This window comes from Chroicocephalus ridibundus, chromosome 21, assembly GCF_963924245.1.
Source record: "Chroicocephalus ridibundus chromosome 21, bChrRid1.1, whole genome shotgun sequence".
NCBI classification, from domain to species: domain Eukaryota; kingdom Metazoa; phylum Chordata; class Aves; order Charadriiformes; family Laridae; genus Chroicocephalus; species Chroicocephalus ridibundus.
Window position 1 is genome coordinate 1,556,166 of NC_086304.1, and position 13,861 is coordinate 1,570,026.

The window sequence follows — 13,861 nt, forward strand, 5'->3', positions numbered from 1 at the left end:
GGCGCCGCGTGCTTCCGCCCGCAATAAAGAGGACGGACGCCCGCCGCGCCCCGGCGAGAGGCGCAGGGGACGCATCGCGCGTGCGCACAGCGGGGAGGCCTCGCCTTTAAAGGGACAGCACCGAATCCCGGCTCTTAAAGGGCCAGCGCCTCCAGGCGCGCACGGAGATGTCGCAGCTGTGGATGTACCGAGCGTCAGCCGCCCCAGCGGGCCCAGGAGGAGCGCAGGGCGCTGGTCACACACACGAGCCCCCGAGAACCACTGCTCAAGAGGGGCTGGAGGACAGACCCCAGCGGGAACGACTCACGGAGTCAGGAAACGCCCTCGGCTCGGGCAGCAAAGACGGAGAGTCCAAACCGCCCTCCCGCCCCCGCGCCGGAGCTGAGGGTCCCCTTCCAGTTGTCTCCGCTTCCACCTTTGCCCTTCTCTGTGCCAAGCCTGGCCCCCGGCGCCGGCCTGTCAGATCTGCAGTGCTCAGCTCACCCCGAAAATGATCCCTCCGTGAGGACTGTGGAGTCCTCAAAGCTCATCTGGCCAAGGTGATGGTCCAGGCCTCGGTTTCTCCATTTGCCAGTGCCGCCTTCCAGCCTTGTCCCATCTTAGCTCTTCACCTGGGAGTTTCTCTGGATAGAGATGGTCTCTTTAAGCCTACAGAATCCTGGAATGGTTTGGGTGGGAAGGGACCTGGAAGACCATCCCGTCCCACCCCCTCCCTGGGCAGGGCCACCTCCCACCAGCCCAGGTGGCTCCAAGCCCCGTCCAACCTGGCCTTGAACCCCTCCAGGGATGGGGCAGCCACAGCTTCTCTGGGCACCCTGGGCCAGGGGCTCACCGCCCTCGGAAGAAGGAATTCCTTCCCCACATCTCATCTCAATCTCCCCTCTTTTGGTTTCAACCCATTCCCAACGTCCCGTGGCTCCCCTCCCTGCTCCAGAGTCCCTCCCCAGCTTTCCCGGAGCCCCTTGAGGGACTGGAAGGGGCTCCAAGGTCTCCGCGGAGCCTTCTCTTCTCCAGGCTGACCCCCCCCAGCTCTCTCAGCCTGTCCTCCCAGCAGAGGGGCTCCAGCCCTCCCAGCAGCTCCGGGGCCTCCTCTGGACCTGTGCACACCTTGCACACGTGTGCGCATCCCATGCACATCCCTGCACACGCACAAACACAAGTGCACACACACGCACACCCCCCCCCCCGGTTACACTGACACACTCCTGGAAGCCGGAGGCCGAGGGGGCAGGCGCTGCCCTCCCCGGGCTGCTCCTGGGACCCAGCAGCACAACGCAGTAGCTTTTCCTTTTTAATTAAAAAAAAAAAAAAAAATCAAATGTACAAAGAGCAGGAAAATTTACAGCTTGTTCGTCTTAAAAAAAAAAGAAGGCTCAACGTCATCAAAAAAGCAGCAGGGGCCAACGCCGGGGGGGGGTGCAGCTGGGGAGAAGTGGGGGGGCTCCACCACCGCGGCTGGCCAGGGGGCAGGCGATGGGGTGCCGTCCCCCCCCCAGCACCCAGGGCGGTGGGGAGCGGGGTGGGGAGGTCTGGCGGCGCAGGGTGGGTGCCCGTGGGGTCAGCCCATGGAGCCCAGCTGGGATCGGCCTTCCCCATTTTGGAGCTTTGATGGGTCCCAGTTTTTCTTTTTTTTTTCCCTGGGGCGACACCAGTGTCGGCATCCGCCAGCTCCCCCCGTCCCCACCCCACGGCCACGTCCTGCCCTTGGCTCCATGTCTTTGCCCCACGGCCACGTCCCTCCTCTGTGCCACGTCCTTTCCCTGTCCCCGTGTCCTTGCCTCGACCCCCTCTCTCCCCCAAACCCACCTCCTTGCCCCGTCCCACCCCCTTGCTTCCCGGGGCCCGTCCCACCCCGCTGCCCCTCGCCACTACCCCATAATGTTACCTTAACGTTAAAACACACGTATTAAATTAAAAAAAAAAAAAAGAAAAAACCCCTTCACATTCGTATCCCCCTCACACCCCGCTGCTTCTCCACAGTCTCCCCGACCCGCTGGCGGCGTCACGCCGTGTCCCCCGCTGGGACGCGGACCCTGTTGTTATCAGCATCGATGTCCCCATCGAGCTGGAGGCAGCAAGCGCGGGAGCTTTCCTCCTCCTCCTCCTCCTCCTCCGTGGTGGGGACTCCGGGTGCCGGGGGCTCTCCCGTCCCCCCGTTGAGGGGTACCTTCTCCCGGCGCTGGGATGGGGGGCTCTGGGGCGCGCTGCACCCCCGCACCTTGCTCCTGGCTTTGAGCTGGTCGTGGTAGGCGAGGAGGGCCAGGCAGGCGGCAGCGGCCAGCGTCACGGCCAGCAGCACGGTGACGGTGACAAACTGGGGCCAGTAAGACCCGGGTGTGCTGGGGGCTGAGGACAACCCCTCCTCAGCCACCCCGTCCGGCTGGGGGGCCGCCCCGCCGGGGTCCTGCAGCTGGTAGTGAGCCACAGTCCACGTGTAGCCGTTCTCGGTGGCCAGGCACTTGTAGGTGCCGACAGTCCCCCGTCGCATGATGACCACCAGCGTGTGGTCGGGCAGCAGCGCCGTGTCCCCCTGGTCCCGACGGCCGTTGGGCTGCTGCCAGCTGTAGGTGGCCAGGGCGGAACGGTGGGGGCACGGCAGGTGGACCACGGCGTTGAGCTGGGGTCTGATGCCTGCGGGGTGCAGAAGGGGAGAGCGGGGTGATGAAGTGCCCCCCCATGTCCTACCTTCCAGATCCCGTCCCGCCGTGCCCCCCCATACTCAACTCTCTGCGGCGGGGTCCTCCTGTGTCCCCAAGGCTCGGGGCATGGCCCTCCCACGGTGGCACATGGTGTCTGGGCTCCCCTCCTCGACATCCTGCACCCACGCGCTCCTGCGGCCGGGAGAGCGGCATCAGCATCCCGGTCCCCTCCGCCGTCCCCCATCCCGTCCTCATCCCACTCCCTCCCCGGCTCACATGTCCTCGGCAGCGACGGCGGTGCGGGTGGGCTGGCAGGAGCCCTCCAGGCTGTGCCAGGCGCAGTACGGGTCCCGCGCCAGCACGCACTCGGCGCAGCTCCGGTGCAGGCTGCAGTTGGCCAACGGGACTTGGAGGACGCCACCGGAGTAGCCCACGAAGAGGATGCCCTGGGGTGGGAGAGGTGCAGGGCTGAGCCTCCCCCTTGCCCCCCCGTGCCAGGCTGGGGTGGGCTGTTTGGTCGTCCCTATCCCCTACCTTCCCCGGAGCCAGCAGTAGGTTCTTCACCGGTTCTGGCGTCTTGAAGAGCTGGATGCTCTCCACGATGTGGGGACCCCCAGGCAGCTCCACCGCTTTGTGCAGGAAACCCTCCGCTGCAGGGGCACAGGGGACATCACCGGTGTTTTAGGGGGACGCGGGAAGGGTAGGAGGGGTGACCAGGTGGCCTGTGTGTACCCCCATGGAAACCCACCTGTGGCCAGGAACATGACACGGTAGGTGGCCCCCGAGACGCCACGAGTCTCGTCCACCACGATGCGCGTGTATGTGACGTCCGTTTTCACCAGCAGCGGCTGCCCCTGGGTGGGTGTCACCTTCCCATCCATCAGGAAATGGTCCTTCATGAAGGTGAGGGCTTTGTCAGAGGAGGGACCCATGTAGCACTGTAGGGAGAGAGGAGTCAGTGCTGGCGGGGGGACACTGAGGTACGGGGACGGGGGGGGACAGGCCACCAGGCGGCCCTGTGCCAGCGTCAGTTGGGTGCAAAAAGGACCACTATCCCCTTCCCATCCCGCTTGCAACGCCACCACCATTTCACCCCAGTGCGAGCACACAGGGTGAACTGGGACAGAAAACCCACTCCTCATGGGGACCAGCATCGTCCCCCAGGAGGGTCTTGGCCCCCGGGGGTGGGCAGTACTCACGCTGCCGGGCCGGGGACTTATGTCGGCGCCGCTGTAGACCGTCCAGCGGGAGCTCTCCTTGTTCAGCTCCTTGTACTTGCCCTCGAAGACCTCCTCCAGAGCCTCCCGGCTGTAGGCACAGACGGCTGCGCTGCCCGCCCTGCCCGCCTGCCTGCAGGGACAGCAAGGTGAGCACGGGGAGGACGCGGGTCCCCGGTGCCCCCGCGACACCCCCGGGTGCTGGGACTCACCACTGCGAGGTGAAGACGGCGTAGAAGTCGGCACCGCCGTCGCGGCGGGGCAGGGCGAAGGCGTGATGGATGACGTTGAAGGGGAAGCGGCCGGGTTGGGAGCACACCAGCTGGGCCTTCAGGAATGTCGTCCACTTCTTCTGCAGCACCTTGTCCCCCCCGACATCGCTCTGCGGGAGGCGGGAGGATGCTCAGCCCCTGGGGTGACAGGGGCTGGGTAACCCCATTGTCCCCCGCCATCATCCCCCATCATCATCCCCCGTCATCGTCCCTGCACCTTGCAGACACGGGCCACCCGCGGCACCAGGAGCCGCTCGAAGAAATCGAACTCGTCGGCCGTCTCCTCGAAGAAGAAGTAGACCTTGTCGTCTCCAGGGATGCTGAAGGAGGCCACGAAGGCGGCGTCGGCTGTGGGGCACAGCCAGGGCAGGCGGGTGAGGAGCTGGGGTGAGGGGGGGGCTGCAGACACCCCCAGCATGGGGAGGGCGAGGCGGGGGGGGGATCCTCCCAGGGACCGTCTCCCCGCTCACCCGAAAGCCAGCGGAGGAAGGCGTCCGTCTTGAGCAGGGTCCGGCTGCCCAGCGAGCGGGAGATGATGGGCTCGTTGCCCTGGAAGTTGTTCATGGTGCCGGCGTAGAGCTCGCCATCTGCTCGGGGACGGGGCAGGGGTGAGCCGCGGCAGGGACCTCCCCCCGCTCCACTCCACCCCGGGGATGGGTGCCCACCCATGGGGGCCACTGGCCTCGTTACTCACCCACCAGCAGGGCCGTGTGGGTGTGCTGGGGGTCAAAGGGGCACTGGCCCTTCCCGTCCAGGAAAGGTTGTCCTCTGCGGCTGGACACCAGCGTGAAGTTCTCCCGGTGCTGTGGGAAAAGGGGAGAAAAAATCAACGAAGGGAGTTAAAGCAAACCCCAAATCTGCAAGAAACGGCTGCGGACTCCCTCTGGCCTGCGGGGAAGCTGCGGGGCTCGGCAAGTGGGGAGACGACTTCACTGTGAAATTTTTGGCCGTGAGGGCAGTGAGCCCCTGGCCCAGGTTGCCCAGAGAAGCTGTGGCTGCCCCATCCCTGGAGGGGTTCAAGGCCAGGTTGGACGGGGCTTGGAGCCACCTGGGCTGGTGGGAGGTGGCCCTGCCCAGGGCAGGGGGTGGGACGGGACGGTCTTCAAGGTCCCTTCCCACCCAAACCATTCCATGGTTCTATGCAACAGAGACACAACACGTCTGGAGACACCCCCTCGTCCCCCTCCTCGGCTGGGGGGACACTCACGATGTAGGTGCAGGCGGGGCTGAAGGCGTAGGTCCCGCAGACGTAGAGGTGGGTCTGGTTCAGGGCCACGAGGACGCGGATGAAGTTGAAGCACTCGGTCTGCGGAGGCCGGGAAAGAGCAAGAGACGGGGGCTGAGCATCCCTGCAGCCCTGCCGGACCCCCCCCAAACCGTGATGCTGTCTCACCTCCTGGCTCTTCTTCTTAAAAGCGCACTCGGAGGTTTTCTCAGCCGTGGGTCCCCACATTATCTGCGGAGGGAAGGGAAAGTGTCCACGGCCGCCCAGCCCGAGAGGGGAAACTGAGGCACAGCGGAGGGCAGCTTCCCCCACCACCACCTCCCCCCTGCTCCAGCCTCCCCAAAAGCCGCTGCTCACCGAGGCTTTGGCACGGATGCTGCCCGGGGTGCCGACGGCGAGGGCCAGCACCCGGTCCCGCGCCCCCACGTACAGCTCCTCCTCGCTCTCGTGCAGGAGGAAGATGTCGTAATGGGAGACGTTGTCCTGGCTGAAATGGGTCAGGGTCCGGCGGGGGTCCCCTGGCAGGAGCAAAAAGGGGATGACGGGGGCCAAGGGACACACGCGCACGTCCCGGCATCACCGTCAACCCCGGGGCGGATGCGGCTGCAGCTGCCATTGCGGCTTGTGTCACCGCTCACGTAGGAAATGGGGTGCATTGCTTCCCCCACGGCCCCCCCACTGCCATTCCCACTTCCCCTTCAGGTCCCCACCTGACCCCCCCCCATCCCCTCCAGGTCCTGCTGCAAGAGCAGGACGTCCCCAAGCTGCTGCCCTCGCCCTCTGATGTCCCTGCGCTGCCCGTAAGAAACGGGGCGCATTTTCCCTTGTTGGGCTGCGAGCTCTGCCCGAGATGCTTTGGGGCCTCAGCCGTGGGGCGTTTTGGGGATGCCGCACCCCAAGGCGGAGGCCTGGGGGGTTACAAGCCCCCACGGTGCCCCCAGGCGCAGCTGGGGGGCCGCAGGCTTCTTGTTTGCCCCCCGCCAGCCACCGAAATAGAGAAAAGGAAAAGGGAGATTTTGCAATTCTTGGAACGGCTGCGTGGGGAAAGGGAAGTGGCGGCGCGGGCAGGGGCCTCGGCCGCGCACGGCCCTGCCATGGGGGCACAGACCTCTCCTGCCTGCCCCCCCCCGCCGCCCTCCCGCCCCCAAACCCCTTGCTCTGCCACCTGCCATTTGGCTGGACGCAGTGCCCCGTCCCCCCGAGGAGGCAGCTTTTCCCCCCACCCAGGGTGGCCCTGAGCGGATCCCTGGGTGCCGGGGGGGCGGCTAAAATCGCTCTGCCGGAGCTGGCACCCTGGGGTGCCCCCACCTCCCGCTCCAAAAGCCATTTGGGTGCCGACCAGCCCCATTACATCTGCCCCCGCAGCGGCCCCGTAGCCCTTCGCATCGCCCTGCTGCCACCAGCCCCCGTCCCCAGCCCCGTAGCCACCGTCCCACTGCCCCAGCCCGTCGCGGGGCTAATGAGAGGGGCTAATGAGAGGGGCTAACGAGGCGGGGAGGCTGTATTGGAGAGCAGCCCATGGGGCCGCCCTGACGCCGGATGCTCCCCAGTGGGCACGGATGCTGTGCCAAGGTGCTGTTGTCCCCCTCCCCAGCCAGCTTGTCCCCATCCCCTCCCCAGCCCGGTGCCGTACTCACCGCTGGGGAAGGTGACGCGGGGCAGGGGCTCGGCGCAGAGCATGGCGGCCGGCATCACCACGCCGCAGAGCAGGCGGAGGGCGGCGGTGGGCATGGCGGGGGGCGGCAGGGAGGTAGCCCTCGAGGGTCCCGGCACCATCCCTGCGGGAAGGGCGAGGGTTAGGGCGAGCGCTGCCGGGGCTGCGTGTTACCCAGCGGAAACGAGATGGGGGAAGCCAGCAACCCGGCGCGGGGGGGCCCTGGGTACCCGGCGCCTGAAGTCACACGTGGGCCCCCGAATATGGCTGAGAGCTTCCCGCTGCACAGACGGAGACGTCCCCACACCCTGTGGGGACAGGGTCTCCCCCCCCGGCATGGGGTGTCCAGATGCCCCCGCAGAGCCCCACAGTGCCCGACCCCATCAGGGATTCCCCCGTGCAGCTCCATCAGCGGCCGGAGAATCCAGAAAATTAGTGGGGGAGACCGAGAAACCCCCCTCTTGCAGCTCTTTTTGCAGCTCTTGCTGGGAGCAATGGGGAAAGAGCAACGTCTTGAGAAACGGGTGGTCCCCGGGACCCCTTGCAGGTGGCCACCATGTCCCCAGCGAGTGGCATTACCTCTCCGGCGGGCGAGGACAGAGCTGGCTCACCTCCGGCCCTGGAGCATCGGCACCCGGCAGGCGCCCGGCCCCAGGGGGCTGCGGCCACAAGACCCTCGCGGGCCCATGCCCAGCGCCCGGCCAAGGTCCAGCCGCGCTGCAGGGCTCCCAGCCCGGCTGGTGGCGGGGCTCGCAGTGGCCCGGCCCAGCCCAGCGTGGCCCCGGCGGGGACTACGGGAACCAGAAAGTCCTGCTGGAAGAGGACGAGCCTCAGCAGGTTGGGGCAGCGGGCGCCTGCTCCCGCCTCGCTGCCTCGCGTCCCCGCCGGGAGGGCAGCGAAGCCTGGTGGAGGGAACTGGGATGGGAGCCGGGGTGCTCCCGCTCCTCCGACTGGGGTGCCCGGGGGGGGTTGTGGGTGCCAACGGGGTCCCCGGATGCCTGGGTTCTTTTCCTGGCTTCGGGGAAATCTTTAGGGTGAGAGCAAAGCGATGGCGATTCTCCTGCTGACTGTGAGGATCGACAGCGGGTCTGAGCATTGCCCCCCACAACAGCCCCATGGGGCCGAGCATCGCCCCCACAAACAACTACATGGGGCTGAGCATCACCCCCACAAACAGCTCCATGGGACTGTTGGCCCCACAAACAGCCCCCCAGGGCCGAGCATCGCCCCCACAAACAACCCCGTGGGGCTGAGCATCAGCATCAGCATCGCCCCCACAAAGAACCCCATGGGTCAGAGCATTGCTCCCCACAACCGACCCCATGGGGCTGAGCGTCACCCCCGCAAAGAGCCCCCCGGGGCTGAGCACCGCCCCTACAACCAGCCCGTAGCTGTCAGGCTCCACTCCAGGCTGCTCTGGGATGGCCGTGGGCGAGAAACCCACCGAAGCCAAAGCCCTGGGGTCCCCCCAACACCATAGCCACATCGGAGGCACCCCGATAGCCCACTTCTGACGAGGCTGAGGAGCATCCTGCCCTGTTGGCACCTCCTTACCTGCCTCCCCCGGTGCCACCATCCGCCCGCCGGGACACCGAGCCCCGGGAGGGCAGCTCCGTCCCTGCCACCTTGCTTGGCCAGGACAGAAAGCTCCTTGTCAGCCCAGAAACTAGGTTACTCTGCCCCGGATTTCCCACTTGGCGAAGGGTTGGCTGAGAAATGGGGCCGCACGGAGGCTTGGACCGGCCGCATTGTTCTGCCCTGGGCCGGAGCCACCGGGGCCGGCGGAGGGGGAGGAGGGATGGGAAAGAGAGTGGAGGCTCCTCGGCGAGGCTGAAGGCTCGGGGGGCTGGGGAAAGCCCCCGGAGAGGGTTCCCCCCCGATGTGAGCCATCTCTGTGAAGGAAGAGCTGCCTCAAGGCTGCTCCAGCGGCATGGGGAGCCGAAGCTCCGTCACAGCCCTGTCCCTCCTCCTCTCTGGGTCCTCTGGCCAAAGTGGGCTGGGGACACGCAGGGGGGGAGACACCGTTACAGCCTCCTGCGTGGGATTTGGCACGTGGAAGCGAGCGTCACCAAGGGCCTCTCAACATTGGGGTGGTTTCATTTTCCCTGGTGCTTTCGGGTTCACCACGGCTCCATGGGACTCAGTCCCCTGCCCCACTCACTCTCCAGGTCCCCTCCAAGCCGGGGAATACAACGCTGCCAATAAACACACATCATCCCTGGAAAGAGGGGTTTAACCTGCCCCAGGACAGGGCCAGACCCAGACGTGTCACGACGGCGCAGGGCAGACGTGAAGCTGGTGGCCACATTGGCACTGCCGAGACTTTCCCCGTGCCTCAGTTTCCCAAGCGGGAACTGGGATCCCCCTGCAGCGGGGAAGAGCGTGGTCCTTCTCTGCTGCTTGACCCCAACCCCCTGTCCGTGTCCCCCCCCCCGCAGGAGCATCCCTGTGGCGTGCCGGGGTGCAGGGATGCTTCCAACACCCAGGCGTTTATCAGGGACTGGGGCAGCCTGGCTCAGACTGGGGGAGGCTCCTTCGGTCCCCCCCTAGACAAGGAGCAGGAGGGGGTGCGGGGGAGATGGAAAGCGAGGGAGAAGGGGGGGGTGGGGTGGGATGCGGTAAGGATACAGGAGGCTGCAGGGGAGGGAGCTGGGGGGGTGGGGGTGGGATTCAGGAGTTGGGGAATGCAAAGGGCGGGATGCGGAGGGTGGGGAGAGATGCGGGGACCGGGGCGGGGGGGGGGGGCGGGCAGAGGAGGTGTGGAGGGATGCAAAGGAGAGCCGGGAGGAAGGAGCGGGGAGGGGGGGACGCGGGAGGGGTGGGATGCGGGGTGGGGGGCGCAGGGCAGCTCCCCCCGGGGTCGGGACCTCGGCCCCCTTTGTCAGCGTCGGGGCTGTCTGGGGAGGGGGGGGGGTGTCCCCAAAGCCCGTCCCCACTATGGCGACTGCCCCCAGCCCCGGCTTTGCCTCCCACCGCCCAGCAGTGACACCCCCCCCGCCCCCCCCCGCCCCGCTCCCCGGCCCCGTTCCGGTCCCGGTGCGGCGGTACCGACCTGTGGCAGCCCCCGGGGCCGGGCGGCCGGGGAGGCCTGGCGGGAGCAGCATCCCTGCGGGGCCACCGGATCCTGCTCCGGTCGCCATGGCTACGGCTTACCTCGGCCGGCTCCGGCTGGCCTCCCCCCCCCCCCCCCCCCCCACTTCCCGCTCCCCCCGCAGCCACACACCGACACACGGACCGGCCCGACAGATGGACCCCCGGCCCCTGCACGGGCACGGCTGGGCTCACGCCGCCACGCACAGACCCGCACACACGCGAGAACATGCACATGGACCCCCCACACCCCCACCCCTCCAAATCTCCCCCCCCTCCAGATGGGGACGGAGGCGCACGGGCACAGACACCCCTCTGCACCCACAGTGTCCCGTCAAACACCCCCCCTCGACGCGGTCTGGTGTCCCCAGAGCTGCGCCCTGTCCCTTCGCCCCAGCGTTGCTCCCTGCCATTTGCACCATGGCCCCGCACCCCCATCTCTGCACCCCCGGATCCACACTGCACCCCTGCACCCCCATTTCTGCACCCCCCCTACCCGCACTGCACCCCTGCACCCCCACCTCTGCACCCCCGGATCCACACTGCACCCCTGCACCCCCATACCCGCACTGCATCCCTGCACCCCCACCTCTGCACCCCCAAATCCACACTGCATCCCTGCACCCCCCTACCCACACTGCATCCCTGCACCCCCACCTCTGCACCTCCGGATCCGCACTGCAGCCCTGCACCCCCATTTCTGCACCCCCGGATCCACACTGCACCCCTGCACCCCCACCTCTGCATCCCCAAATCCGCACTGCAGCCCTGTACCCCCATCTCTGCACCCCCGGATCCACACTGCACCCCTGCACCCCCATCCCCGCACCCCCTTACCCACACTGCGTCCCCATCCCTGCACCCCGTCTCTGCACCCCCAAATCCACACTGCATCCCTGCACCCCCACCTCTGTACCCCCATATCCACACTGCATCCCTGCATCCCCATCCCTGCGCCCCCACCTCTGCACCCCCAAATCCACACTGCATCCCTGCATCCCCACCTCTGTACCCCCAAATCCACACTGCATCCCTGCACCCCCACCTCTGTACCCCCAAATCCACACTGCAGCCCTGCACCCCCATCTCTGCACCTCCGTATCCACACTGCATTCCCAAATCTGTGCTCCATCCCTGCACCCCCATCCCTACACCTGCCCCCCCGCATCCCATCTCTGCACCCCCAAATCCACGCTGCAACCCTGCACCCCCAAATCCACACCACATCTCTACACTCCCATCCCTGCACTCCCAAATCCACCCCCATCCCTGTGCCCCCATCTCTGCACCCCCAAATCCACACTGGATCCCTGCATCCTTGAATCTGCACCTCCATCCCTGCACCCCCATCCCTGCACCCCCAAATCCACACCACATCCCTGCACTCCCATCACTGCACCCCCAAATCCATCTGTATCCCTGCACCCCCACCCCTGCACCCCCACCCCTGCACCCCCATACCTGCGCCCTCATCTCTGCACCCCCAAATCCACCTGCATCCCTGCACCCCCATCCCTGCACCCCCAAAATCCACCTGCATCCCTGCACCCCCATCCCTGCACCCCAAGTCCACACTGGATCCCTGCGTCCTTGAATCTGCGCCCCCACCTCTGCGCCCCTGTCTCAGCCCCCGTTGCCGCTCACGGGTCCCCGATGGTCCCTGGCTCTGGCTGCCCGCTCTCCCTGGCTTTGGGGGGGGTTCCGGGGGGGTGCGTTCGGGGCCCAGCCCTGGCACAACCAGCAGCTGCCAGGCCCCGGTCCCGAGCGGGTCACCTGTGTCCCCACACCCCGCAGCGCCCGATGATGGCGGATGGCACTTCCCCCCCATTGGAACTTCCCTTGCCGGGGAGACTGGCCCCGCTGTCGCCGGCAGATCCCACTTCTCCTTCGGAAGCCGCCCTCCTTCCCCTTCCCGGCCGTGTTGCAGCGGGGTGCCCCGAGCCCCGAAACAGGATCCCCCGCCACCGACTTCCCTGCACGACCTCAGGCTCGGTGTCACCTTGTCCCCAGCCTGCAACGGCGGAACCGCCCGCGGGGCGCCCGGGAGAGGTGTCGGCCCCGCTGCTTCGCACACACCGGGGCGCTGCCATCGACACCCCCAAAAGCAGCCAGCCGGGAACGGGCCCGTTCACCCCACGCTGGGGCTACCTGTCCCCCGTCCCCTCCCTGGGGCTGCTCCCCGCTTCCCGCTCCCCGCTTCCCACGGGGCTCGGGAGCCTTTCCCGGGAGTCGTAAGGACCTTGTGCCTCGTGCCTGACGTCCCGCCGGCACCGGGGGCTTAGTGCAGGGACACGGAGCTGCCCCGGCCCCCTCCCACCCCAAAAGTTGAGCCGCAGCAACCCCCCCGCCCCTGCCTGCTTCCCCCCGAGGGTGCCCCGTGGGGTGTCCCGCAACACGCAGCACCTTGGGGTGCAACCTCGGGGGGCGGCAGCGGGCAGAAACTCACATCTTAAACCACCCTTGGGATTAGCGGGGCGGCCTGACCTTAATCCCACCGGGCACGCAGGGGCCTGGAGGGGGCCAGCGTGGGGCTCGCGGGGCCCCCAGCACCCCTTTGGCCATGTCCCAGCCCGGTAAACCCGGTGGCTGCCAAACATCGGGGTCAGCCCTGGCTCTACCCCATCCCGGTGATTGCTCCAAGGCTCCCTTGTGCTAGATTTTTTTCACCCCCAAAAGCACAACGGTCCCCAGCACATGCCTCCACCCCCCCCCCCCGGCCATGTTTTGTCTGCTGTGCCCAAACCCCGTTGCTCCCACCCGGTGCAGAGACCCTGACACTCGATGCACAAGTGAGCGAGGCCGAGTCCTGGCCATTTCCCCCTTGGCAGCCTGCTGGGCGGGGGGGGGTGGGCCCAGCGGGATGGCAGGAGGAGCTGGAGAAACCGCCCCGACTTGGTGCTTCAGCTGGAGCGGGGCCGGAGATCTGTCACGGGCACCCGTGTGCACGGTCCCCAGGGGCTGCGCGAGGTCCCCGAGGGCCACACACGCTCCCCGTGGGTGGTGCAAGGTCCCCACGGGGCTGTGCAAGGTCCCCACGGGCTGTACGTTGTCCCCATGGGTGGTGCAAGGTCCATATGGGGCTGTGCGAGGTCCCCAAGGGCTGTGCCAGGTCCCCATGGGCTGTACATCGTCCCCATGTGGGGCTGTGTGAGGTCCACATGGGGCTGTGCAAGGTCCCCCTGGGCTATGCGAGGTCCCCATGGGCTGAACATGGTCCCCATGGGGCTGTGTGAGGTCCCCATGGGCCATACATGCTCTCCATGGGTGGTGCAAGGTCCGTATGGGGCTGTGCGAGGTCCCCAAGGGCTGTGCGAGGTCCCCATGGGCTGTACGTTGTCCCCATGGGGCTGGGCAAGGTGCCCACAGGCTGAACATGGTCCCCATGGGGCTGTGCAAGCTCCCCACGGGCCGTATGTGGTCCCCATGGGGCTGTACATTGTCCCCAAGGGCTGTATATGGTCCTCATGGGGCTGTGCAAGGTCCCTATGGGGCTGTACATTGTCCCCATGGGCTGTGCAAGGTCCCCATGGGGCTGTGCAAGGTCCCTATGGGTCTGTACATTGTCCCCATGGGCTGTGCAAGGTCCCCGTGGGGCCGTGCAGGGACCCCACAGGTCGTGTGAGCCGTGGGGCACCGAGGGTGGCAAAGGGACCGATGCCGCCAGCGCAGCCCTTCCCCGGGGTGACCCAGCCCCGCCGTGCCAGGACGCCCGGGTCCCATGGGGGGGACGTGGGGAGGACCCGTGACATGTCCCCTCACCTCCT

The 13,861-nt window shown here is 67.2% G+C and overlaps 1 protein-coding gene across 3 annotated transcripts; it reads right to left on the bottom strand.

The window, feature by feature from the left end:
- Positions 1 to 1,920: 1,920 nt before the first annotated feature.
- SEMA4A (semaphorin 4A) lies at positions 1,921 to 11,827 on the bottom strand. Of its 3 annotated transcripts, none has more exons than XM_063357474.1 (15): positions 11,706 to 11,827; positions 6,991 to 7,131; positions 5,711 to 5,871; positions 5,522 to 5,584; positions 5,336 to 5,434; positions 4,823 to 4,931; positions 4,599 to 4,715; positions 4,346 to 4,476; positions 4,069 to 4,238; positions 3,839 to 3,989; positions 3,388 to 3,577; positions 3,174 to 3,289; positions 2,916 to 3,085; positions 2,725 to 2,831; positions 1,921 to 2,631 (listed from the first exon to the last, which is right to left on the bottom strand). In XM_063357474.1, the coding sequence occupies exons 2-15, from the start codon at positions 7,127 to 7,129 to the stop codon at positions 2,003 to 2,005; spliced, it is 2,352 nt and encodes a 783-aa protein (XP_063213544.1). In that variant the 5' UTR covers positions 7,130 to 7,131; positions 11,706 to 11,827; the 3' UTR covers positions 1,921 to 2,002. The 3 variants fall into 3 exon arrangements, with proteins under 3 accessions (XP_063213544.1, XP_063213541.1, XP_063213542.1); XM_063357471.1 differs by lacking the exon at positions 11,706 to 11,827 and adding an exon at positions 10,060 to 10,179; XM_063357472.1 differs by lacking the exon at positions 11,706 to 11,827 and adding an exon at positions 8,562 to 8,699.
- Between the last annotated feature and the right edge of the window lie 2,034 nt (positions 11,828 to 13,861).